At 44.4% G+C, this 27,154-nt stretch overlaps 2 protein-coding genes across 4 annotated transcripts; one reads left to right on the forward strand and one right to left on the reverse strand.

Annotated features, from left to right (window-relative positions):
- Positions 1-3,855: 3,855 nt before the first annotated feature.
- On the forward strand, positions 3,856-14,476 carry anapc5 (anaphase promoting complex subunit 5). 3 transcript variants are annotated; one of them, XM_041043203.1, is made up of 18 exons: positions 3,856-4,021; positions 4,118-4,335; positions 4,428-4,507; positions 4,794-4,903; positions 5,012-5,255; positions 5,372-5,438; positions 5,605-5,706; positions 5,826-6,016; positions 6,119-6,200; positions 6,370-6,462; positions 11,856-12,037; positions 12,281-12,416; positions 12,592-12,666; positions 12,788-12,909; positions 13,008-13,115; positions 13,398-13,545; positions 13,696-13,858; positions 13,960-14,476. In XM_041043203.1, the coding sequence occupies exons 2-18, from the start codon at positions 4,138-4,140 to the stop codon at positions 14,178-14,180; spliced, it is 2,322 nt and encodes a 773-aa protein (XP_040899137.1). In that variant the 5' UTR covers positions 3,856-4,021; positions 4,118-4,137; the 3' UTR covers positions 14,181-14,476. The 3 variants fall into 3 exon arrangements, with proteins under 3 accessions (XP_040899137.1, XP_040899135.1, XP_040899138.1); XM_041043201.1 differs by having other exon boundaries at positions 3,856-4,335; XM_041043204.1 differs by lacking the exon at positions 12,592-12,666 and having other exon boundaries at positions 3,856-4,335.
- Positions 14,477-18,762: 4,286 nt separating this feature from the next.
- ggt1a (gamma-glutamyltransferase 1a) lies at positions 18,763-23,443 on the reverse strand. The gene is made up of 12 exons (XM_041042620.1): positions 23,332-23,443; positions 23,086-23,216; positions 22,922-23,005; positions 22,306-22,498; positions 21,859-22,019; positions 21,564-21,713; positions 20,969-21,105; positions 20,474-20,661; positions 20,210-20,337; positions 19,634-19,746; positions 19,435-19,548; positions 18,763-19,032 (listed from the first exon to the last, which is right to left on the reverse strand). Exons 1-12 carry the CDS (start codon positions 23,427-23,429, stop codon positions 18,886-18,888), a joined length of 1,644 nt encoding a protein of 547 aa, XP_040898554.1. The 5' UTR covers positions 23,430-23,443; the 3' UTR covers positions 18,763-18,885.
- Positions 23,444-27,154: the final 3,711 nt, after the last annotated feature.

Raw genomic sequence — 27,154 nt, forward strand, 5'->3', positions numbered from 1 at the left:
AGCTTTCAAAGACTCATGTATTGACAGAGGCATTTCCAGCCAATTCATTTAAGCTTTTCAAAAATATCAACTCTGACAGGTGTCATTGTGCACCGTCTACTGACTTCACCTTAATGAGAGACAGTGGGGGTTGGAGATGGAGGGAGGGCACACACTGATTGTACTGTCTCTGGTCCCTCTCACACTGGTTTCTGAAGAGGATTTTGAACCAGACTGAACGAGCTCGTAGTTCAATACTGCCATCTTCTGGACAAAGTTGTCTACTGTACTGTCATAAATGACCCTCACAGCTTATACATCAAAAAATGTTCAAGTACAACAGGTAAGTTCCTTATTTGTTTTCATATTTCAGGCTTCATCTTGTACGTCAGTCACACTTACTCTTCCTGTGCTTTTCCTACATTCACAGCTCATCCAACCATGATGCTTTTCTTTCCAAACCTTTAACTGAAAACAAATGTGTTATATCCTCCTCATATATCAAATCATGGTGATGTTAAGTGTTTCCTCTGCATTGAAATTACAGTCTCCTTAATAGTAATTCATGATACAAATAATTTATAAACATTTTAGCACTGTTGCAGTAATGTCACTGAAGTACATAACCATAGCGCATAGTAGTAGCAGCAGTATGGTGAGAAGTAAATAGATAATTGTGGTGAAATATGATTAAAAATCCCAGGTTTTGCCAGCATCATTGTTCTGTTGTAAGTGTGACCTGGAGACATCTGTTATAAAAGCTAAAGTTTTTGAAGTTATATACCATGATGCATACTGGAGTCACTTGTTGTCTTGTCTTAACAGTAGTGCAGAAAGGAGCTCCTATCTGATTGACTGAAGTTTCAGGTTCTGTATTAATTAACATAAGATAACAGAATACATGTCCCTGAATGTCAGTGTAGAGATAATATTGTTTGGGCAGTGTATCATGGTGCACCATGCATTAGTAAATGGCTTACACTTTAGATTAGCAGCGGCAACAAGCTTTGTAAATGATCTGTAAATGAATCACTTAAAGATTTATAGATAATTTGGAACCAATAAGGAAAAAATGGCGGTGTGCCACACGTGTGTACACATGTTTACTCTTGTACTAACAAAAGACTTTGTTAATGACTCACTTAACAAAATTGTGTGCTACATATTTGTTTGAGATAAATAATTGACACTCATTTTTAGATCCTCTAGGAACAAACAGTTTACAGTATATACAGAAAAGAATAGTGATATTTGGGTGTTGAATATACATAAAATAATGTGAACGTTTCAATGCATTTACACTGTAATGTATACACTGAACATTGGACATGATAATAATGCCTTTAAATGTATCCACAGATCTTTGCGAAGGTGTAAAGGCCCTGCTGAGGGTCAGGGTTCAACTCTCACTGGGACCATTACTGGTGAAAATGTCTCTGTCTAATGTATAGTCAGACAGAAACATCCAGATATTATTTTTACCTCAACAGATGTGCCAAAGGTCTTCATGAGGATGCTTCGTAGGTTGTTATCCACAGACACCCCTGAGATTCTCCTTGGAGTCTACAGCACTTATCTAAATAAGCAGAGGAGAAGAGGAGAGAGATGATTAGAATAAACAAGGAAAGTACCAGCAGAGGTAGTAGAAGTTATGTAGGTAATTGTTGTAGCGGTAGTGGTGTTAGTAGTCATAGTGGTAGCAGTGGAGGCAGCCGCATCTGCTTACAGACAGAGATGAAAACTCTAATTGGATTTTTATAGCAGCTAATTGAGTCCTAAAATCCCAGAATTTCCTGGTTGATGAACTGGGAGCACACTGTGGGATTGAGAGATGTAAACTTGGCACTGAGACGACATCAGGAAGTGAATCTTTAACTTGAAGTTAAACTCCACTCACTCACCAGTGTGTCCACTTTGTCGGCTCAAAGCTGATTTGGGACCAGCTGAGCAATGTGCAGAGCCACCAGGTAGCCAATATATTGCTGAAGGATGCGTGAAGAAACAGACAGGGCTCTCTCCAACTCGGCTCTGGGCCAGAGAGCCTGCTTCAGTGTCCCCAGGACTGCCGGCCATCTGGTAAATGAGACAACACCCGTAATATGATGGAAACATGTTAATCTGATGCATTTTAAATCTGCCCATGCTGGGCTTTCACAAAACCTGGTAAAGTTTTTGGTTAATTTGATATATACTGTACTCTGAAGATAATGAAATTGTACATGGCAGAAACTGGACATAATTCAGTCAAATATATGTTAATGTATCTTTACATTATGTTAATTTCAGCTAATTAAAATTGAATACTTGGATATAGTTTGCGACATTAAAACAAATTGGTTGAATGTATTGACAGGAGTCACCAGAGAGTGGGACAAAATGGCACGGCACACACTCACCAGTCAAAGGTTTTAGAACATCTCCATTTATTCAGCTTTTAAAATAAGGAATCATGGAGTCTTTTTGTTGAACCAGATTTGTTCTGAATATCTGACTCATCCAGCAGCCGAAGACACTTGTGTTGTTCTTTCTACAATGAAAATCAATTATTGCTCAGAAAGTTTGTTCCTGTGCTATTCCAGAAGTTCTCACTGATGTGTTTCTTTTTTGGTCACTTTGCTTTCACTCTTTGTCCAGTTCATCCCAAACCCGCTCCACAGGGTTTCAGTCTGGAGACTGTGCTAGCCTTCATCATGTGAGGCCGCCATATGCTTCTTTTCTTCTAATGGTTTGGGTCATTATATTGCTGTAGGATGAAGCTCTGACCAACCAGTCTGTCTTCTTTGTAACTTGCCTTTCCTCACCATTCTAATACCATATAAGGAACTAAATCCTGCAGTACACTATTGTCCTAATGCATCAGAGGGTTTAGTAACACAGTTTGTTCCAACACTGCCTTTGTACAGACAGAGAGTTTGTAAGTCATCAACAAAAGTTTGCTACCTGCAGGAACTGTTTACATTAACTTTCAATGACTAATTTCCTTTCACAGCAGGAAAGCTGTAAGTTAATCAGTTTCTTCATCCCGGAAAAAGGCCTGTTTTCTATTAAGTTTGCATATTTTTTCGGGTGACCTAAACTTTTTTTTTCTATTATCCTTGGACAGTTTACCAACTACCTCTGTAACTATAAGATTATTCACTGGACCTGAACTGCTGAAATTTCAATAAAAACTGGAAAAGTGGGGATGTTCTAGAAATCTTGAATGGTAGTGTAGATCACTGCTGTTTTACTATTAAAGGACCACAAACTATGGATCTATTTTTATTCATGTTCAATCACATCCTCCATTTATGATTAATAAATTCTTAAATTTATTATAATGTTCCATTGTTTTGCTCATTAAAAGCTTTGTGTCAATCAGAGGTTTCAGATTGCTGTTGTGGTAGAATTGGTGGTTGACTTTACTGTACGCTGCTCTCTGGTGGCCACATTGTGTAACTACAATAGTGAATGTAATGGTGAGCCCTTTCAAAATAAAATTTAGACACGATACAGAGATACAGTTGGGCACTGTGGCCACTGGAGGGCATTAAACACCTATGATAAGTAAACTCATGCTCATGACATTTATAAACTCTGCACCTCTGCACAAGACTTCCAAGGCAGACATGCATTGCACTTCCGGCAAAGACCATCAAAATAAAGGTTACCCCACACAGACTGACTCCCTCAGTATCGACCTTGAAAAGCAGAAAGTCTTCGCTTCTAAACAATTATCATTTACTTAAATTTTAGAATCTCCGTTATTGTTGTCACCGGCTTTCTACAAATCATATCTGTGCTTAAAATGTGCAAATAAAGTTTATTTGAAAAAAAAATGTGCAGTGTCTCTTTGTGACGTATTTTTAAGGGGACAGAAGGAGGGCGGTTTGAAAGGGAGAAGGCCATTTTTGTCAACATGTTTCAAATAAACCAAATTGCCTGACGAGATTGAAGTGACTGTTCGCCGTTAGTAAGCTGTCTCATCTGCAAGTTAGCTGGGAATAAACATTGGCTTGTTATTCGCTTCCTCGCGGGACTTAGCTAATGTTCAGTGAATTCGGTACGTTAGCTAGCTCGCTGCTGCCTGTGGCTGTCTTTACTTTCCGCTAAATGTCGACCCAGTTTACCATAAAACCGGTGTCTTTCTTCGCCTCAGCCTGAGAAAACCTTCTGAAGATGGCGAGCGTTCACGAAAGTTTGTATTTCAACCCCATGATGACGAACGGAGTGGTCCATGCTAACGTGTTTGGCATCAAAGACTGGGTGACTCCGTATAAAATCTCCGTCCTGGCGCTGCTCTATGAGATGACCGCATCCAAGATCACACTGCCAGAAAGAAGACGACTTAACAAGCTGATTCTGCCCCTGCAGCAGGTTGGTTTTGTTGATGTAGCAGCCTTACACTCCACTGTATTGAAGCACTTCTCTCATAGCTGCATATTCTTGTTTCATGCGTGGTTTATCAGGGTCCGGACCTGACTCTTGGTCAGTTCCTGCAGACGGTGGAGGAGTGTTGCTCTCAGACTGCATACGCTGTCAAACTCAGGTTTGTGCTTCGGCTTGATCCCCACTCACTGGATTTAATTGCTCAGTACCATGGAGCCTTGTAGTTCTGGTAAAAATCAATATTGGGCTCAGACTACTGATGCTTTCAAGGTCTCAAAATGTTCAGGAAATTGTATCACTTAATAATAATATAACCTCGGGAAAGATAAAGACAATATATACTGACATAACAACGTTTAGACTAGACATATAGATCATATAGTACCACAATAATGTTTAAATAGTGGCTTATCTAGTTACTTATGCCACTGCTGTTTCCTTCAAAGGCTGCATGAAATGGCAGATGGAGAGCTGAAAGACATGGAGTACTTCTTTTCTACACTTCCCACTCCATTCACTGCTTTTGATTCTGAGGCATATAAAACCAGCGTTGTGGGTGAGTAGAACATATGATTTGACAGCTGCTTTCAAAGTCTGACTGGAAGTCCTGACATGTCTGTTGTGTTCTCATTAAGAAGACATCTTCTCATCTTTTTTTTTTAAGGTCTTTTTATGAGACACATGCTCCTGGCCTACAACAAGCTGTCCTTCAGTCAGGTCTACAAACTCTACAAGTCCCTGCAGCACTACTATCACAGTCACTACGCCAGGCCTACTGATGGTCAGGTGGGTTTGCCAGCACTGGTTGCCGATGACTCTGATATGGACCTCACCAGCACTGAGGATACTGTGGGAGACAGAATAGACAAAGAGGAGTTGGACACCCCACTGCATGAGTCAGAGCTTCGGTTAGTAATGCTGTGCTTGCATAATTACGTAACTATCAATAGAAAAACACATATTTTTAATCCTTGCCTTGATTTTATTTTTTACAGCTAAGTGTTTTGTGCTGTTTTGGTTGTAGAAATGACAGTACTCCAAGCAGAGGTCCCCTGTCACAAAAACAAGCAGAGTACTTTCTTGCAAGACAGGTGAGTGTCTTCAAATGTAAATCAAGGCAGAAGTGAAATGAATTGTTTTATTGCCATCTTGTTCAAACCACCATATTTGATGCAGTAGGTAAAAGTTTGTGTCAAACAGAGACCTACTGCTGTAACACTCAAGGGCCCTTGCTGTTTTTGAAACATCTTTGACTAGGCGTACCTACTGAAGAATGATGAGAACAAAGCTCTGAAGCCCGCTGCGCTGCAGGAGGAGCTCAACAATATGCTGAAGTTTAACCCAGATTTTGCTGAGGCGGTGAGGCTGATTGTCCTACCTTTTGTTATCATTTTAATGAGTCTGTTCCTGATTTATCAGTTTCAATGAGAGTGACGGTATCTCCCTCATCAACTCTGTGGCCGTTTCTTTCTTTTCAGCATTACCTGAACTACTTGAACAGCATGAGAGTCCAGGACATCTTCCTCTCCGCCCACAGTCTTTTACATTACTTTGATCGACTCATCTTGTCCGGAAATGATGGAAAGAGCAACGGGGATGAGGGCTACGGTCGAAGTCTCCGCTATGCTGCTCTTAACTTGGCAAGCCTGCACTGTCGCTTTGGTCACTAGTAAGTACAAGTGGTGGTGGAGTTCTGAGTAGATGGACAAGTTTCTAAGCAAAGAATAAATTCATTTCATACACAGAGGTTTTCCCTTTTCTTTCCCCTCAGTCACCAGGCTGATCTGGCTCTACAGGAAGCTATCCGCATTGCACAGGAGTCCAATGACCATGTGTGCTTACAGCACTGTCTGGTAAAATACTTTTTTTATAATTTATATTATTTTACTTTATTTCACTGTTGAACCATTTTATAGCATTATCTTTTTCTTCTTCTTCTTCTTCTTCTTCTTTTGTTCATTATGTCTGAATTTAGCGAGTGTCCTTAGTTTATTTATCCTGTTTCTCTGTGTCCTGTATCAGAGTTGGCTCTACACATTGGAACAGATGAAGGGATCTGACAGCACTGTGTTAACTGAGGATTCAGTGAAAATGGCTGCCCATTTCTGCCTGCCAGTGAGTTTTGCATAAGCTCTTAAATAAGAGTGTCTACATATGAGTGGCTGTGGCTGTTCATTATTCTTTAATTGCTTTGGCTGAATTTTCAATTTGCAAAACAAAACAAAATGCTGTACTCCAAATTTTTACATAGTATAAGCATAGATATAGATATAGATATCTATATATCTATATATATGTTCTAAATTCCCTAATAGAGTATGCATATTGATAGAATGTTAGGATTTGTTTATGGTTTGATTCCAGTTGTGATATTTGGTCAGGCTGTTAGGAGACAGCTATGTCTGGGCGAGGGGGGGCTTTTGAAGAAAAAAATAAAGAGTACGCTCAGTGTGTGACAAGAGGACTACACACTAACTCAGTCTCTGCCATCAACTGTGATGACTGCATGGACGCAGCCTCCCCCCACCACCCTGCAGGTGACTGTGTTACAGCCAACTCCTCAAGCATCACAAGCAGTGAGTTATGCAAGTTCACAGATGCAAATTACATCTGGCTATCAGCTCAACCAGCCGTATATATACAGCCAGTAAACAATGCACATGGCAGAGTGCCACCCGCTGCACAGCTTCAATACCAACCCATGCCTGCAGCAGCAGTAAATTTTGTATCAGTGCCACAACACCCTCCACTCATGTCTGCACAACCAGTGTATCGATCTGCCCAGATAGCAACAGTTCCATATCCACCATCACAACCGCAGAACCTCCATGTGCAACAGTATCAGCCTCAACTTGCCCCCTCAACTCAGCCAGCTTATCAACTAGTGCCTGCACAACCTGCCTTCACCCTGCATCAGCCCACAGCAGCTCTCTGTAGTGAGTCCAGCCCCCAGTCCCACTACACATCACTGCAGGTACCATACACCATCCAGTTCCCCAAGCAGCCGGTTCCAGTACCTGAACTGCCTAAGCTGGTACATGACAGTGAGAGAGAATTTGCTGACCTAAAAATGGCCTTGGACCATCTGCTTGATCCACATACAGAACTTTCTGAACATTATAAATACCGTGTGCTTATGGAACAGTTGGTCTTGGATGAAGCAAAGTTAATAGCTCAGTCATGTAGGTATAATGTACAACCCTACACAGCCGCCATGCAAGCTTTACAGAGACAGTACGGACAGCCACACCAGTTGGCACAAAGTGAGATTGCAGCCATCCTGAACTCTCCCGATCTCAAACCAGGAGACCCAAAGGGCTTTCAGAGCTTTACCCTCAACGTTGATCTGCTGGTAGGAATGCTGACTTCATTAGAGGGACCAAATGTGACAGAAATGATGTCTACTGGCCATGTTGACCGGCTACTTAGCAAACTCCCCAGACACATGAGAGACAACTTCGTGGAACATCTGCAAGTTCGAGGCCGCCTTAGCACCAGCAGCCTAAACCCATACAACCTAAGAGACCTTGCAGAGTGGCTCATGGTGAAGGTGGAGGCTCAGAGACTGTCTGCAAAAATGGCGCAACGCTATTGAGCTGAAGGAGCACAGCCTACCAAGAGAGACAGACCCATCCCTAATCCCCGACCTCGGACTCAGCCTGTCTCTATGTACCACGGCGCTGACCAGTCAGGATCTGCAGAAATGCCACAACAAGCATTTAAACAACAAAGGTTTAAAAGAATGTGTATTTTTTTACAAGAGTACAGAGCACTATTTGTCACAGTGTCCAGACATTACTCAACGCTCAACACAGGATATTGAGAAGTGGATAGTAGATGGCAAGCGCTGTCGGAACTGCGGCCGCACTAACCACGACCAAGAGAGCTGCACCTCAAAGAAACCATGTAGTGAGTGTCAAGAGGTTCACTCGAGAGTGCTTCATGGTGTTGCTGGACCAGGCCCCCGTGTCTACCTCATAACACCAAAGGACTACAGCTCTGCTGCTAGCTCTATGGGAGGAGGAAAAGTATACCTCAAGGTGGTGCCAATCATCATCAGTCATGGAGCCAAATCACTGCAGACCTATGCAATCCTCGACGATGGGGCTGAATGCACCATAATTCTGCCAGCTGCCGTCCGTGACCTGGGGCTCAGAGGCAGAGCTGAGTCCCTCAACCTGCGGACTGTTCGCCAGGATGTCATTCACCTCACTGGAGCATCGGTGGATTTCCATGTAGCCTCTCCGGCAACACCATCAGAACAACATCTGGTCGAGAGAGCCTACACAGCGGGTCGACTCACCCTGACAGAGCAGTCCTACCCAATCGCTGCGCTCCAGAGACGCTACCACCACCTGAAGGGGTTGCAAATACACGGCTTCAGTAAGGTACAACCACTGCTGCTTATTGGTGCGGGTTATACTCACCTGATCACTGCCACTGAACCAGTCAGGTTTGGTCCAAAGGGAGGACCCGTAGCCATTCACACCGCACTTGGCTGGACGCTACAGGGTCCAGATGGTTCACAATCCTCCAGTGCTTCATGCTATTACACCACCTTCAAGCCAGCACCAGATGATATCTATCAACACGTCGAACGCCTCTGGCAGCTTGACGTGCTTTCATTCCGTAGTGAGCGGCTAGCAGTGCGGTCCCACCTGGACCAGGAGGCAGTGCACATTTTGGAAGCACGTACCAAGAAGGTGAAGGTTGGTGACATACACCTCTATGCGACACCTCTGCTCCGGGTGAAGGGTGCACCCCTGCTTAAGGCAAATGGTGAAGCAGTTATGCCAAAGCTACGCAGCACAGAGAGCTGCTGAAAGACCCTATCAAGGCCAAGGTGTTTGAAGCAGAGATCCAGAAACTTATTGATGGCGGGTGTGTCACCAAGCTCCAGGAGGAAGAGGTAATGAACTCCAGCGAGTCATGGTTCTTTCCCCATCATCTCGTCCATCACAATGGTAAACATCGCCTGGTGTTCGACTGCTCCTTTAAACATGGCGGTCTCTCTCTCAATGAGCAGCTGCTTCCTGGTCCAACCCTTGGACCATCTCTCATCGGGGTCCTCCTGCGGTTCCGCCAGCATGCTGAGCACCAGCCGTTACTGAGGTTTGTTTGGAGGAATCTGCAAAGAGAAAAACAGCCCGATGTCTACCAATAGCAAGTTTTGCCATTTGGTACCACAAGCAGCCCATGCTGTGCAACATTTGCTCTCCAAAGACATGTCAAAGAGAATGCTCCAGGGAATGAAGACATCCTGCAGTCTGTCGAACAGTCCTTTTACGTGGACAATTGTCTTCAGAGTCTGTCAACGGCTGAGTCAGCCAAGCTGCTTGTGGACAAAATGTGACAGTGTCTGGCTTCAGGAGGCTTTGAGGTCCGTCAGTGGGCAAGTAATTTTCCATCAGTTGTCTCCCATTTACCTTCCACTGCCAGATCTGAGAGCGCGGAGCTGTGGCTCACCGAGAAGAGCAACGATCCACAGGAGCCAGCTCTCGGCCTGCTGTGGCATTGTCCGACTGATCGGCTCAGCTACAAGCCAAAGCCTCCAGAGAGTGAGACCCCCACTATGCGCTACATATATAAGGTGCTCGTCCGCCAGTATGATCCGCTTGGGATCATTATCCCGTACACTACTCGGGCCAAGGTCCTTGTCGAGAAACTGTGGGCAAAGAAGAGGAGCTGGCACGATCCGAACCTCCCTCCTGACATTCTCCAGGCCTGGTCTAGCTGGGAGAGGGAGCTCCCCGAGCTAGCCAGTATCTCCATCCCTCGAACCTATGCACCATTGGAGTCTGCTACTGATACCACGGAGTACACTCTCCACGTTTTCTGTGACTCCTCAGAGCAAGCATATGGATCAGTAGCATACCTCACCTCCACAAGTGATGATAAGACTTATGTCTCATTTGTCATGGCAAGGTCCAGGGTGACCCCAAAACGTCAGTCAATGCCACGGTTAGAGCTCTGTGCAGCGCAGCCCAGCTGTCCTCCCTCATTCACAAAGAGCTCACCTTGTGTATTTCCCAGACCATCTTATGGACTGACTCCACAACAGTTCTTACCTGGCTGACATCTCCATCATGCAGGTTTAAGGTCTTTGTGGGAACCCGAGTTTCTGAGATCCAAGAGCTGACTGCTTCACCCACCTGGAGGTACGTGGATACCACTAATAATCCAGCCGACGATCTCACACGCGGCAAGGCTTTCGCTGAGTTAACACCCTCAAGTCGTTGGATCCAGGGACCAGCATTCCTACGACGTCTGCTGGATGAATGGCCATCAGGTCCTGGCACTGTGGGGCCTGAGGACAGTAGTGAGTTAAAACAGAGTGTGTTTTGTGGCCTCACACAGACGAGCTCACCACTCAAGATACCAGACATTACCCAGTTCAGTAGCTGGAGGGAACTGGTAAAGGCTACGCAGCAGTCTCTTCATGGGGCGGAGCTGACCCTGCATCGCCTCTGTGTAGTTTTCAAGATGCAGAACTTCATCTATTAAGGATCAGCCAAGCAGACTGCTTCTCTGAAGAAGTCAGATGCCTCAAAGTAGGCAAACCAGTACCCCCCAGCAGTAGGCTGAGTACGCTCGCTCCAGAGTTAGACCCAGACATGGGTCTTATGCGGGTTGGGGGACGCCTGCGCCGCCTTGACAGTTCTGACCCCATTGTCATTCACCTGATAGTGTTGGATCCCCACCATGCAATCACCAAACTCCTCAGATGCCCAATTACACCACCCCGGGCCTGACAGGGTGTTTGCAGAGATGAGGAGTCATTACTGCATTCTGCGGGGACGGCAGAAGTATCAGCGAGCCTGTACTGGTTGCATGAAGTGGAGAGGAAAGCCAGTAGTGCCAAGAATGGCAGATTTGCCCTCGGCTCGCCTGCGGCTGCTCAAGCCTCCATTCTACTCTACTGGCGTGGACTGCTTCGGGCCTTCCTCCTAGCACTAAGGCGGTTCATTGCACGTAGAGGTACCCCCTTTGAGGACCAGGGGACCAACTTCAGAGGGGCAGATAAGGAGCTGAAGGAGGCCTTTGCAGCAATGGAGTCACAGCTGCAGGAGGTACTAGCAGAAAAAAGTTCTGTTTTAACCCACCAGCATCTCCCCACTTCGGAGGCGCCTGGGAGCGAGAGATTCAATCAGTTAAGAAGTAAGTAAGAAGAAGAGGTTCTGCTCACACTTCTCATTGAGGTGGAAGGCATCCTCAACGCCAAGCCTGTAGGATACGTATTCTCGGACCTAGCCAATCCAGACCCAGTGAATTTAAACGGATCACTTTCTGGGAAAACAAAAGCGCTGTCATCTTCCTGATGCACTTTCTTTGTTCCAAAAAGCGAGTCTTCATTTTCCTGGGAGATTACCTAGTCTATCGTCACTTTAAGATAAACACAACCCAGAATGCTTCACTTATCAATCATGTTGCTTGGCTAAACCTGCTAAACCTTTCCATGTTTGACATGTGTTATCCACCACACTGACTGATAATCCTCTCTGTTACAGTACCTGGCATCTCTGGGCATTCAGTCTTTGGTCCAGCAGGGGGCGACACAGGGTAAAACAGCACACAAACTAATGGACGCGCTGAAGGACACAGACATCCTGCACTGGAAGCACAGTCTGTCGGAGCTGATCGAGATCAGCTTGGCTCAGACTACGTCCATATGGAGGATGTACGGCAAGAGGTCAGGCTCCTCACCTTGCCACCCCACCACACGGTTGTCAGTTCTGTTCACTGTTATTGACAGTGGACTGCATCCTATCGGACAACCTTCTCCCGACTCACATTAAATCAGCTCTGTTAAACATGACTGTAATGTCTAATGTATTCATGCATGGGTTAACATTTCGGACAGCTGAACATCTAGATATAGATAACCAGGACTTTTTATCTAATTCATTAATGTGGCCTTCTGTGTCCGGTGCAGCACCATGGCTCTGCAGCAGGCCCAGCTGCTTCTCAACATGAGCAGTCTGGAGCCAGTCAACTTCGGGGTCCAGCAGAACAACACAGAGGCCTTCACCGTGGCTCTCTGCCACCTGGCCGAGCTACACGCTGAGCAGGTAACGCATTTGATTTGATCTTGTCGTCTTCTTTCTGCCCTGCTGTTGCCTGTCCATTGGTGAGTTGGCTCAGTGTTGCAGGAAGGTAATAAACATCGATCAGGTCTGTTTTCAGGCTCCTGGAAAGAGTTCAACACTTAACTCTTTACCTCATGTACCTTTGCTTCTGTGGCAGGGCCTGTACAGTGCAGTGTCAGAGATTCTTCAGCATCTGAAAGAACAGTTTCCTTCTCACTCACAGCATGCAAAGGTTGTTTTGCCTTCCTTTTATTCATTTTTAGGTAGACTTTTTGATATGATGTGGTATTGTCCATGAGAGGAAATGTAATAAATGAAATTTGGTTTTTTGTTTACCTTATTTTCCAATTCAGCTCTGGATGCTGTGTGATCTTAAAATCCAGTTTGAGAGACATATGAACGAAGGAAAATACCACTTAGCGGAGCCACTAGTCACAGCCATCTCTGCCTTGAACAAAACAGAAGGTCTTTACAGGTAACACCAAGGCACAGGTCTTCAGTTCTAATCGAAACAGTTGCTGTCTTGTATGTGTGTAATTTGTGCCGTAGCACTAACGGTGTGTTTGCTGACAGGAAAGCTCAAGTTCTGAAGGCTCTCAACCGCAGCACCGAAGCGTACAGCATCTTACAGCGGCTACAGGTTCACTGTGAGAAGACGAAATGTACAGAGATGGTCATCAGGTAGACGGCCAATTACGTCATGTTGTTTGTAATTTATTTTCTGACAACATGATTACCCCTTTCCTGGAGTGTGGAAGACAGTGAATGCACCTGAACGTAGTCTACCTTTGTTTCTTTTTTGTGGAATTGAATAAAATCCCCTTTTTTGGAGCTGCCATGAAGATTTAATTTGTGACGTTCACACAGACACAGTTGCCTTTCCAAAATGTTTTTTTTCCAGGGATCAGACTAAGTCACGTTTTTATCCTCATCTACATCACTGCCTGATTATGTCTCATACAGAGTGATGCTGTCCACTGCTGAGCTCCACTGGGAGTCGTCTGGCTTCTCCACAGCTCTTCCTCTCCTCCTGCAGGCCTTGGCTTTGGCCAGACAGCACCACCTACAGTCCCTGGCCTCAGAGACCATCCTTCACCTGGCCTTTACTCAGGTCAGCCACTACACAGAAACAGCCTGTTACAGCTCCCATAAATGCAAATCACCACAGCCCTTATTTGCAGTATGACAGCTGTAAATGCTAAACAAAAGCAGGACAGGCATGTGGTTTATTGGTGTATCTCTTATCTCTGCTTTTTTGCAGCTGATGCTGGGAGTTCCTGAGCAGGCACTGAGTGTCCTGCATGAAGCTATTGAGCCAGTTCTGGCCCACGGCGCAGTCATGGACAAAGGCCGAGCCCTGCTGCTGACAGCCCGCTGTCAGATGGCAGTGGCTGGGTTCAGGCCAAATGGACAAGGGCAAGCAGGTAACAGCTCCAGTCCCCCTGTGGAACACCGATCCCTATCTCACAGTGTCATGTGGTTGTTCATTTACATTTACACACTGCTGCTCATTGTCTCCCTGCAGATTTGCGTTCGGCAGTTTTGGCCGTCGACACGCTAGGCGAGGCTGCAGCCTATTTTTCCAAACTGAACTGTAAGGAGCGGCTGCGGGACATCCACTACCTGCAGGCTCAGCTCCACCACTCTCTGGGACAAACGTCACAGTGCAACAAAAGTGCCATGGTCTTCCGACTGCTTGACCAGGAACTGCAGTCACCAGCACCACCAGTCTCCATGCAACTCTAACAGCCCCCGGCCCAAAGTTGAGTTACTTCAGCTCACCACTAGATGTTGGTGAAACTCTGTCCTGCTCACTTTCAGCTCTAAAGCATTTCTTTTATAAACATTTTGAACTGGAGGTAATAATGGGACTCTTTTCATGCATTGCCGGGATAATTATCACACACAACCCTGTCCGCAGTCATAAATAAGGCTAAGTTTCTAGAAGGTGACCATGTCTCCACTGGTCTTCATTTGCAGTCTGTTACCAATTTGAATGATGGCCTGTTAATAAATATAACCTGTTTTAATAGCTTCCGCCACAGAACAGTCCAGGTTTGTCTGACAGGCATAACATGCCAGGCAACGGTGTGGTGGAAACGTCGAAAGTTTATCAGGAGCTGTCACGGCCGTGCTGATTTACCCACCGCTTTTTGATGAATGAGGGTAATATCACAGTTAGCTACAAGATGAATGTGTTTCAGTGGCCTGGATGATTCATATTTCACCAGAAGAATACTGATGAAGCTGGAATCCAGAGGAAGAAATCGTGATCACATTTATAATGTAATAGACCCACGATGACATAACAGCAGATACTGTATCTGTATTCCACTTTTGTCTGAAACAATTTGGGAGAACCAATTTGGCTGATAAGGTGGCTTTTCCTCTGACGGGCCTGTAATAAGATAAGATAAGATAAGATAAACCTTTAATAGTCCCACAATGGGGAAATTGCACTGTTACAGCAGCAGAAAAAAACACTCAGGATTTACACAATAATACACAGTAATAATAAATACTATAAACAGCAAACAGTATGAAAAAGAAGAAGAAGAAGGCTGCACATAAAGCACCAGTTATTAAGTCCAGAACAGAGTATGTGTGCAAGTGGTTTTGTGCATGTGGTTTGCTCAGCACAGCTGGTTGTACAGTCTAACAGCCGCAGGAAGGAAGGACCTGCGATAACGCTCCTTCACTGTCTTGGGGTGAAGAAGCCTCTCACTGAAGGAGCTGCTCAGTGCAGTCAGTGTGTCCTGCATGGGGTGGGACTCATTCACCATGATTGATGATAGCTTTGCTACCATCCTCCTCTCTCCCACCACCTGCACTGGGTCAAGGGAGCAACCCAGGACTGAGCTGGCCTTCCTGATCAGTTTGTCCAGTCTCTTCCTGTCCGCCGCAGAGATGCTGCTGCTCCAGCAGACCACACCATAGAAAACGGCTGATGCCACAACAGAGTCAAAGAAGGACCTGAGGAGCGCCCCCTGCACTCCAAAGGACCTGAGTCTCCTAAGAAGGTAGAGCCTGCTCTGACCCTTCTTGTATAGGGCATTAGTGTTATCAGTCCAGTCCAGTTTATTGTTCAGGTGAACACCCAGGTACCTGTAAGAGACCACACTCTCAATGTCCGTTCCCTGGATGTTCACTGGTGTTGGGGGGGGGTGGCTGCGTCTGCGGAAGTCCACCACCAGCTCCTTGGTTTTCCCTGAGTTGATCTGGAGGTGATTCCGCCGACACCAGTCCACGAAGTCCTGGATCAGTTCTCTGTACTCCCTGTCATCGTCGTCTGTGATGAGGCCGACGATGGCAGAGTCATCGGAGAACTTCTGCAGGTGGCAGTTGGTTGTCCTGTACATGAAGTCTGCCGTGTACAGGGTGAACAGGAAAGGAGCCAAGACTGTTCCCTGTGGAGCCCCTGTACTGCTGACCACCATGTCAGACTCACAGTCCTTTGTCCTCACATACTGTGGGCGGTTGGTGAGGTAGTCCAGTATCCAGGTCGAGATGTGGTGATCCACTCCCGAGTGTTCCAGCTTGTCCCTCAGGAGCAGCGGCTGTATGGTATTGAAGGCACTGGAGAAATCGAAAAACATGATCCTCACAGTGCTGCCGGGCTTCTCCAGGTGAGAGAGAGCTCTGTGCAGGAGGAAGATGACAGCGTCCTCCACTCCAATACCAGGCTGGTAGGCAAACTGCAATGGGTCCATCGACGGCCTCACCAGGGGGCGGAGATGGGAGAGTACTAGTCGCTCCAGTGTCTTCATCAAGTGTGATGTAAGTGCCACAGGCCTATAGTTATTGAAGAGGTGGTTCGGGTGCGCTGTCTTAGGCACCGGTACCACACAGGATGTTTTCCACAGCTGTGGAACTCTTCCCAACTTCAGGCTGAGGTTGAAGACATGCCCCGCAATCCCACAGAGCTGGTCTGCACAGGATTTGAGGAGCCTGGAGCTGATTCCGTCCGGACCCGTAGCCTTCCTCGCGCTGATCCTTCTGAGCTCCCTTCTCACCTGGTCTGTAGAGAGGGACAGATTGGAACATGGGGACTGGGTGATTGAAGTCATGAGGGTAGGGGGGGGGGTGGCTGAGCGGGTTGGAATAGGAGTAGGGGCAGTGGGGGGTAGTTGTGAGCTGGGTTCTGCAGGAGGGGGGGTGGGGCAGTGTCCTGGAGGAGCAAGGGCAGTGGGGGGTGATTGTGAGCTGAGACCTGCAGGAGGGGGGATGGAGCAGTAACCTGGAGGTGCCGACAAGGGGGGGTAATCCATTACTTAAAGCACTTCTTTAAAGAAGATAACTTGTTTTGTTGTATTTAGTTCTCAGTTAATCTGACACACGCTTAATAATAACTATATTAGGAATAAATCTGCAGTTGTAATATGTATGGGGTACACTTCAGTTATAGTTTCAGTGCTATTTATAGGGCCTGTTGACAGGAAACTCCTGTCCTCCTTACCATCTGTGCCGGCCCCCTGAAAGTTCCTGTTGACTGAGTTTAAGCGCCCGTTTTTGGCTTCACGTGGAGTCAAGAAATTCACCTTACTCTCAAAGGTGGGGTCTTTTGAATGATGTTTGTTGGAATGTAGTTCCAGGCATGGGGCCATACAGCACCTGTTTTGATTTATTACAACAAACAGTGGGCAGAGTATATAATCAGTTTAGGCTTTTACCCAAAGAATTTTATTTGACGCTGCTGGTTACAAAGTGCTTTTATTGCGGCAAAGCAATTTCCGTGAGCTCAGAGGATTCTGAAGATTTTTTTTAAGCTCAGAAAAGTTATGAATGACAAAAAAAACAACATTGTTGAGATTGAGGTTTTTACCCAAAGGCAACAAAGCATTACCTTTGTTGCTGGTTCTTGGTTTTTCATTTGCTCAGAAAGCACACGAGTGGAGATATTTCCTGAATGCTGATTGAAGTTCACTGAACAGTGAAAGTAAAAACGGGGTCAGGCTCTTCAGGGGTCCTGAGTCCTCCACAGGTTTTGTTTATCTCTTCTGACAATAATTGATCCCACTAAGTCATTAAAAAAAATGTTTACTGTGATTTTTTTTTTGTGCTGAAACAGTGGGTCGATAGATTAGCCACTCACCAAAATTAAGTGAATCAAAATAACACATTTTAAAACTTATCTCTCTTTTAAGTTATTAATCAAGCAAAAAAAAAATAACTGCCAAATGTTCACTGTGCCAGCTGTTTTCCTCTGTTTTCAGCTATGCTAACAGCACGGCTTTAGGGATGTCTCTGTTGGTCTGTTTAGTCCTGACTGAAAGGTCTTGACAGCTGTTTGGTCGCTGGGCCATGAAATTCATGATCCCAATTTAGTTTAGCTTATTTATTCTGGTTTGTGACCAAATACCTGTAGTACTAATGACATTTCCATCTGCCTCAGCTGTACTTGCTATTTAGTGCTGATTGGATTTAGTGCTGATGTCAACCACCTTCACGTTGGCGAAGGTGGTTGACATCATACCTGCCAAACATCAAGGTTCAGTATTAACACTGTAGAACACAATCGGATTAAACACATACAAAAAGAAAAAATATAGTAATTTCGGCTTCTATGGTAAAAAAATAACATCTTTGTTCAAAATGTTTAATAACAAGCATGGCAACAAACATGGCATAAGAACAATGCATGTTTAGAAAAATATATCTGCAAATGTATTTTTCAGAATACACTATACATTCACTTAACCTCTACTCGATATTAAACATTTACAGTTCAAAAAGTAATAGATTCACTATAGAGTCACGGTAGAAAACAACACAGTGAGTCTCTGCTTAATAATGTTCATTTCAGGATCAGCTTACATCAGGAGAAAGATGTAGGTAGACATTTTGGCAAGACAGGCAAACAACCTGAGGTGTCCTTATTTTTAATCGATGTACCTGCTTGTAGTTCTAGTTTTTAATTGATGGTTTTTCACCAGTTTGACATGAAAACAACCCCCCCCCCTTTTTTCTTTAGACAATAAAAGAACTGAAAATACTACACAGACAACCTACAACCACTCAGATTCTTACCTAAAACATAGTGATGAAACCCAGGAACGTTTCTTATTATGACATTATCATTTGCCTAATTATTGGAACTTACTTGTTTTTAATATGTCCCTGACCAGTATCCAGTAGTGATGATACAGGAGTCAAACTAGGTGCAACCTCTTATTTTACTTCAAAACACAAAAATAATACCAAAGTAAAAAGTTAATGTTGAATAGTTGAGTTTGAGTAAAAGAGGTATTGAAATGGAGTCATTTTCCATGTTTGAGTAAAAGAAATTCATCTCAGAGAAGAGTTGGTGGCTGTGTCTCCGTAGCTTAAACATTGCTTGTCTTTAGTGCAGACACCTTTTATTGTGGCTGTTTTATTGTATTGTGGCTCTGTCCAAGTGTCTTTGAGGAGACAGTCCAGACTGACAGGAGCAGAGGAGGAACTGAAGTCACGCTCAGTATCCCGCTGGATAGCCTCCTTTCCTGGGGTCGGACTCTGCACAGAGACGCTCTCCCTGCCGCACCACTGCCTGGACCACGGAGTCTGGAGTCCTCAGCAGCTGTGTTACATGGTTCTTCTGGGCGAGACCCTCCAGGACACTCTGCCATGGTATCACCACACACACACACACAAAAACAAACATGTAGAGTCTTATGCAGGTGGTTAAGATGTTAGTGGTACACTTGCATGGCTGTAGACTCGTAGTCTCTCTTACATTTTATGTATAAAGTGTAATTACGCTATCCTGTGATAAAGCAGATGAAAGATGGGATTGTTTTTAAATATTTTTTGCTGGTGCATCTAGATGCTTGATGAGCTGAAATGAATGGTTGCCTTTATGGTAGGAAATCCATCAAAACACACCTGGAATGCTTTGCAAATTATTGTACTTTTGTGGTCAAATCAGTATGTAATGAGTAATACCTCTTCAACCAGAGGCTGTTTTGTTATGTTATAAATTCCAGATGTTGATTTGCATCGTAAGCCTCCATGTGTGACCCACCTTTTCAAAGCCCTGCTCCACCACTGTCATATTCGGGTTGAGCTGATTGTGGACCCGCGGCTCTGTCACAGCTTTCTTTAGGTCGTAGTTAAAGAACAAGGAGTTCAGGATTACCTGTTTTTAGCCAGAAAATGCAAGATGTCAAATAATGAAGTGTGTGTCTGTGGGATGGAGATGTATGTGAATGAATCAGACTTACCAAGGCAGTGGCTGTGGTGATTTTTGTTCCCCCAGACGCTCCTACAACCATTTTCACTCTGTTATCTTTGTCAAAGATGATGGTGGGACACATGGAAGACAGTGGCCTTTTGCCTGTAACAGATAAACAGAAAGTAGCTATGACTGCTTAATGGATAAGTGTACTTTTTACCTTGTGGTTTAATGGTCCCCACGCAGCATTCTAATAGCTAAAAGCCGGCACATTAATATAACACACATTTAAAATGACTGTAAACAAACCAAAGAGCCGCAGTGAGCTGCGGTTTGAGGTTGGAAATTAGCTTATAGCTTTAAAATGGAGGAGGAGGATGCTGTTTGTGAGCTAAAGCTATCAGAGCTCCTGACAATGACAAATGCAGGAACAAGTGAAAGGCTGTTGGAAACATCCCTTCTGAAGCATCCTCACTAGAGAAAGGGTCAAGTAACATCCTCCTGGAAAACAGGGGTTTAATTTAGAAACGCTACCATTTATCAAAGAGACATGTCCAAAAGTCATAACCCAAACTGGGGGTTATGTCTCAGGTAATACAAGTGTGATAATTCAGTCCAGCCACACCTGGTTGGATGAAGTTGTTGGGCGAGGGAGGGATTCCAAACCCGTTGGTCATGTAGGGGGAGCTGAAATCATCCATTTCATCGTTGAAAATGATTCCAGTTGATCGAGACATGACTTTGGAACCAAAACTAGGGAAATAAAACAGCTTTTTGTCACAGATAATAAGCAGCAAAACTGTTTTCTTTCTGATTGGCAGGTTCAGGAAAAATGCATTTGCTTTATTCCAAAGGAAAGGCAGTATTCTCTGAGATCGTGACTTCTTACTATAGATTAATGGTGCTGGTGGCTGCCACAGCGCTTCCATCCTCAGCTATGACCGACAAGTGAGCTGTCCCGTGGTTATCTGGGACAAAATAGTCTGGCTCATAGTAGTTGTCTGGGTGAGTGGTGTCATCTGTAATTTTACTTCTTATGCCATCAGCAAAGTAGTCTGAGGTCATGTTTTGGATGAGCTGAGGAGAACAAAACAAGTCAGTTGCAGAGCTGACAGACTGTCATGAAAATCAGAAATGAAAAACAATAGCAGGACACATTTCCTGGCCTTTATGAAAATACAGAAAACACTACCTCAATTTTTTAAATCAAGGCTAAAAAAAAAAAAGGCTCATTCTGCCCTTAAGCAAGGTATTTCATGTCCTTGCTGCCCATTTAGAACTGCACAGTGGCTAGCAAGAGCCAACTGTGATAATACTGAGTACATTGAAACTAGAAATGCTCCAAAATAAAGGTCTGTAGGATAATAATAACATTGATGCTTACATCAGTAATATTGAGATAACGTGGGTCCCCAAGTCGGCTCCTCTTGGCATAAGCAAAACGAAAAGCCTCTACGATGCGATGGTACGTCAGAGTCTTTTTCTCTGCTGTAGAGACACTTGTGTCTGTAAAGTTGTACCCTGTAAAATATCCACAGGAGAAATCATGTCTGGAGTAAATGAAGAATTAGGGTTTTTTTTTTTTTTGGCCCACTCAGGTAATGAGGCTTCTCCATCATTGTGCTAAAAGCCCATTTCAGTCAGTGGCAGGTCATTAAACTGTGAGTCAAATAACAACATGAGTCCTTCCTGCAGATATGAATCTGTGGGAACTTGTTCCTCCGCAGTCATATATGAACACATTAAATCTTATCCTCCATTTGAAACTAATGATGGCACTTTTTATTTAAAGCATGAATAAAGATTCTCTGTCTGAACAGACGGGGTGTTGATGGTGAATTCAATCTGGCAAGCAGAACTGAGCAGCCGCTCTGTTTTCCGCTTCCAAAAAGGGCGGAGAAGGATTTCTGGGACGACCTGGGGAAACCTGACATCCTTTCTTCTGCATGGCTGCACAAGCACTTGGCAAAGCTGCTCACCATCCACTATATTGAGTATGAGTGCCAGCACAGGGCCACTGGAGGGGGCATCTGGGACGTGCATGGTGTATTCCCCAACATTCAGCCTCAGAGGATTCTCATTCAGCACAGGCTGGTACTCTAACAAATCATCCAGGGTGATAATGCCACCTGGAACAGGCACAGAAATGAGCAGAGTGAATTTAAAATGAGGGATAATGTTCAAATTACTGATTGCTGTATTTCAGTAAAGCTTTTGTTTGAGCTCTTAAATGTGCCGTTTGGTTCTGAGCCTATTCTACATTAGTTTACTCACCTGCCGCCTGGATGTCCTCCACGATGCTTTGCGCCATCGACCCGTTATAAAACACATCAGGCCCCTCTTCTGCTATTCTTTGGTATGTGTCGGCCAACTTTGGAAATCTAACAATATCATTTTCCTTCAAGATGTTTTTTTGAGAATCACAAAACACCTCACTGAAAGATGAGAAGAAAAGATTTCAAATTAAATCAAAGCTGCTATGAGTCAGATTTGAAAATGTCTGACTTTGGTGCCACAGCGCTGGCATAAAAAAAACACTACAGCAGACAGTAATGCAGCTCACTGAGGGACAGGGAGATGAGTGTATAGCTAGATGAGAAGACTGATAAATGTCTGTCCATTAAACATGAGGCTGCCATGGATGTAGCAGAGTTAGCAGAGCTATTGTTGCTGCTCCTTAATTTAGTTTGTATTTTCTATCTTTTAAGGCTTCATCCTCACCACATGTTGGCGTCTCCTTGAATTGAATCTTTGCTCTTGAAGATGGCGTGGGCCAAAGCTTTTCCTATAGGAAAACCGTCACGAGCCAAGGCGATGCTGGGCTCGAACAGCTCCTTCCATGGCAGCCTGCCATGCCTCTTGTGTGCCATCTCGTAGCCACGGATCTCCCCGGGAATGGCTATGGACAATCCACCTGTCATGTTGAAACAGCAATAGCACTATTTTGAATTTCACAAGCTCTTTCTCTCTGTCTCTTGTCTCTTGAGGCCCAGAATACTAAGAGACACAAAGACACCCTGAGACATCTATAGGTACAGTGTGCTGCACATCCAGATTTAGTATTGTATTTTTATGTAACCAGCAGCAGGTGAAGGGAAGATACTGAAAGATTGTTAAGTATGGGAGAACAGTATGAGAGGATCTGAACGGATAGATCTGAGACTAGAATATTTATCCTCTCTAAATCCCTCTCTAGCCTCTGATACTATGGAGTCACATTACAGTAGCTTAAACAGTATCACTGAACTCAATAAATTCAGTTCTGCATTGAGTGACTCTCTCTCCTCTGCACCTGGGAAATACTCCAACAGTTCACATCTAGGTGTGCTACCTGTACGGGAGAGCTTGGTGTTGTTGCCAAACATGTCTTCAGTGGCGTTCATGGGCGCTGTCTCCCTCGCGTCGATGGTTTCTACCTTCCCTGTTGAGCAGAAAATGAGGACAGATGATTTTTGCTTGGTTAACTTTGTTGACAAGTTGCATTTAATGATGCGCACTCACCTGTGGAAGCGTTGTAGATGACAAAGAAGAGCCCTCCTCCGATGCCCATGCTGTGAGCGTTCAAAAGGCCGACACATAGCAAGGCAGCGATGGAAGCATCCACAGCTGAACCGTTTTTCTTCAAAATGTCCCTGAAAAGACAAGAAGACACTTTATAAAACCTGCAAAGCACACATGCAGAAAAATGTCATACAGCTGTATGTCACATTTGGAAAACAAAGGCCTGGAGTTTCAGAGTTTTCTTACCTCCCCACTTCTGAACACTTTCCAGCATCTGCAGCCACAGCAGCCTTTGAGTAGAAGTGGTCCGAGGGGGGAGGCGTGTTTTTCTTCCCCAGCCCCATGAAGACCCCCAGGAACAGGCTCACTGCAGCCACCAGAAGGACCACCAGGCCAGCAATCAGGGACTTCCCAACCATTTTCCTGCCCAGGAAAATCAACACACCTCACAGTCAGACGGGACCCCTCAATTCAGACAAAAGTGTCCTCTCCTCCTGACGTCACCCATCATTTTCCTCACGGTAGCCAAACCATAACACTAATAACAATACGGGGGGGGGGGGGGGGGGGGGGGGGGGGGGGGAGCACCTTTTGTTTTTTTCTTTCAAGAAGGGAGAGCAGAGAGTTCACTCACCTTTAGTTGTTTTTGCACAGATATGAATGTATAATACAGGACAAGAAGAAGACAGAAGGAAGGTGTTGGCCGTTCAGCTAACTCTCAGTGTGTGCGATGCTGGTGAGAGAACATGATGTGTCATCTTTGGTTTTCAGGTGTTATTTAGCTCACATGACGTGTGATGTTGTGATGTTGTTGGGCAAAGCTTTCGGGATAATAAGCATGTGCTTCATTTGTGTAAGTTTTGAGATTCATTTGTGCATGAAACAGAGGGACATAGAGGAAGACGGGAGTGAGAGGAAAAAAGGTCATGAAAATGTTCTTCTTTAACTGCTGTATGTTTAAGCTCTTGGGAACGTTAGCAACAAAGCGATAAAGTTTGAAATTCGGATGGAAAACTGCACATTCAGTTCTTTTGTTGTTATTTAATCGATTTTTTTTTTTTTTTTTAAAGTAGACAGCACTTTTTCCAAATGATAGATGCCTCTCTTTCCTCACTTTGGAGGGAAACTCTTGAATTTGTCTTTCTAGTCTTCTATAACCTTCCATTTCACTCTGATATCAATCTGTCAGGCTTGCCAAAGTGAAGGTGAGAGTGATCTGTTTACAGATGCAGGCGGCATTCAGTCCTGACTCTGGGCTCCGTGTGATTGGCTCAGCTGGCACCGTTGCCATGCTCAGTGGCTGTGTCACAGTCTATTTGGCTTATTCTGCAGGCATCCTCAGACTGATTGAGATGCCTGAGCCTCCATCCGAACAGCACAGGTCCAAGCTGACAGCGTCTGTGACAGGAGCTTCTCAACAGCAACTGTCCTTCTGTGGTACCTCATCTCATCCAGTGTGTTGCAGGGCCACACTGATAAAGCACTGTCAGAGGAGCCTGTGGACCGCTGCTACTGCTGTGGCTGTGATTGTGGCCAAATCTAATCATGACTATCCTGTTCTGGATCTCCCAGGTTCAGAGCCGCCCTAAGGATGGGAGTTTATTCAATGGACAGGGCTGATTTATAGCGGAAGAGGACAATTACATATCTGTTTGTTGCAGATCACAAAAGCCTTCCTTCAGCTTTTGTGCTCACATCACTGTCACAGGATGGGGGTTATTCTATGAAATATCAGCTGGAGCTTGTTCATATTTTTATCCCTCAGCTGGAGGCTCATAGGTTTCATTTTGAGTTTGCTGGGAGGGATACGCTGCTACCCTCCAGGTTTCCCTCTGATTGTTTTCACACGATGGAGGGGATGGCGTGTCTACGCCTATATACTCAGTAGCAAATCAAATCACACACACTGTTGTTGTTCCTCAGGGACAGGTAAAAGACAGCCTACAGAAACACTTAAGGCAGAGCGATGGCCACAGTGGACAAGGAAGTGATGTCATGTGTTTTTATGTGTGTGACTGCAGCCCTTTAATGACAGGGGCTCCATAGACTGACACTGAGTTGTGTGTGTACTGCAATTATAAGTTGGAAATTCAGCTGCTTCTTTCTAAGCAGAGATGGACAAACATGTATTTAGATGCATGTATGCATTCTTAGAAATTATGATCAGAGTATTTATTATAATAAGGATTTTAAAATATTTATTTGATAGCTGACAGTTGAACAAAGGTCCCCAACCAGACTTAACTCCTAAGCTACAGGGACACACCAGTTGTATCAATGTTTTGCTGCTTCCTGCAGCATGATTTGTGTGCTATCTTTAGACTGCTGATTTTGTTTCCATTGTTGTCATTTTAGTATCTTACTGCCCTATGTTTATACTTTTTAACCTGTCACTTCATTGGATTTACTATAAATGAAGAAAGATGCACAAAGAGTTAAAATTATGTAGTAATTATTTAAAAATAATGTGAAGTTTAGAAGAACGTCTGAAAAATTAAGCATAATTCTGTGCAGCATGAAAGTAGTTTTTCTGTTCTGTTAATGGGATATTCCAAAGCTGGGAAGAGATACATTTAATTAATAATGGTTAGAGCTGAAGCGGCCGAGATATCGTCAGTTTTAGTCCCTCATTTCTGTCAAGCTTGATTATACAATTCCCCATTATTCGACTTTCAGTCTTTCATTAGATCATCTCTGCCTTGTAAATGCCCACATCTTTCAGATCCCACGGCTCCAGTTTGTAATCCTGAGCTGAGATGATTCCAATGTCAACGGGGTCATTTTTTTTTTTCAAAATTTAGAAATCTCCCTCCAAAACTACATTATTATACAGCTATTTTACATGCTGAGTGGTGCTGTCCCTGAAGAGCAGACTAAATCTCATCTGTTGTTAATCATCTCACAGCCCCTCAGACCCTTCCAAATCTTGTGACCCATCAAGATACCCCTGCCCTTTTGTTTGTTTGTTTCCTATATCTGAAGAAATTTCACTTCGTCTACAAGAGCAGAGAGGACAATTGTGTTCAGCATATGATGTAAAAATGAATTCATTCATCGGCATTGCTTGGAGAATCAAAGATCTGACAAAACAAATGAGTGGCATGGGGATGACACATTAAATTAAAAGCATAAATCAGCCATAATTACAACCTCGAGAAAAACGTGCAACAGGCTGTGTCCAGGGAGAGTAGAGTGCAGCCAGGGGAAATGCTTATTAGAGAGCAGATCAACTATCCTGCTCCACTAAACGATAATAAGCCTGAAAATAAGGTCAGATCAGGTTCAGAGTCCCGAAGCCCACAATGATGGCCAGCATCCTCCTAATGGCACCGGCAAGCTGCAAACTGGTTAAGACAAATTAATTGCAACTAATTGCAGCGTTTGTGGTTTGAATGAGGTTGTGGATGCTGTCCCTAGAATAGAGTCAGAAAAAAAAACAGTTAAAAAAATACAAATCTGAAAATATCTAAATGTTTACTCATGTCAGTGTCAGACCACTAGGTGCCACAGGAGAGCCAGTAGGTGCCACACAGGGTCAGCTGACACTGACACGCTGACACCAATGCTTAGATGTCACGATAAAGCGAAAAACAACTTTATAAATAATTTTATTAATCTAGTATCTATTTTTTTTTACATATTAAGTGACCTACCTGTTACTAAACTTATGTTTGCGTAGTTAGGTTTAAACCTGTGTTTACGCAGTTACGTTTACGTACCACAGTTTCCCTTTTGCTATAATAACTCAGAGGATTAGTGAACAGTGTATTTTTGTTGTGGAAGTAATAACATAAAATGAAGGGGGGGGGGGGGTGTAGATCGTTGTTGCTCAACAGATGGACCTGTTATGAAAACAAACCTGGAAATCTGTTCCCACCCTGTTTGACACTGAGGTGCCACCAGGTCCTGTCCTCTCTCAGGACGGGACCTACAAACAGGTACACCCTACATCACAAGCCTCCACTTAATAAGAGTGAATCCAGCGCCGTCTGCAAAAGCTACATTTGTGTTTTCCTACAGTGCAGCGGGGCTGCGAAATAACTGAGAGCTGTCTCTCATGCAGATACAA

The sequence above is a fragment of the Toxotes jaculatrix genome, chromosome 7 (assembly GCF_017976425.1).
Source record: "Toxotes jaculatrix isolate fToxJac2 chromosome 7, fToxJac2.pri, whole genome shotgun sequence".
Lineage (NCBI taxonomy): Eukaryota > Metazoa > Chordata > Actinopteri > Toxotidae > Toxotes > Toxotes jaculatrix.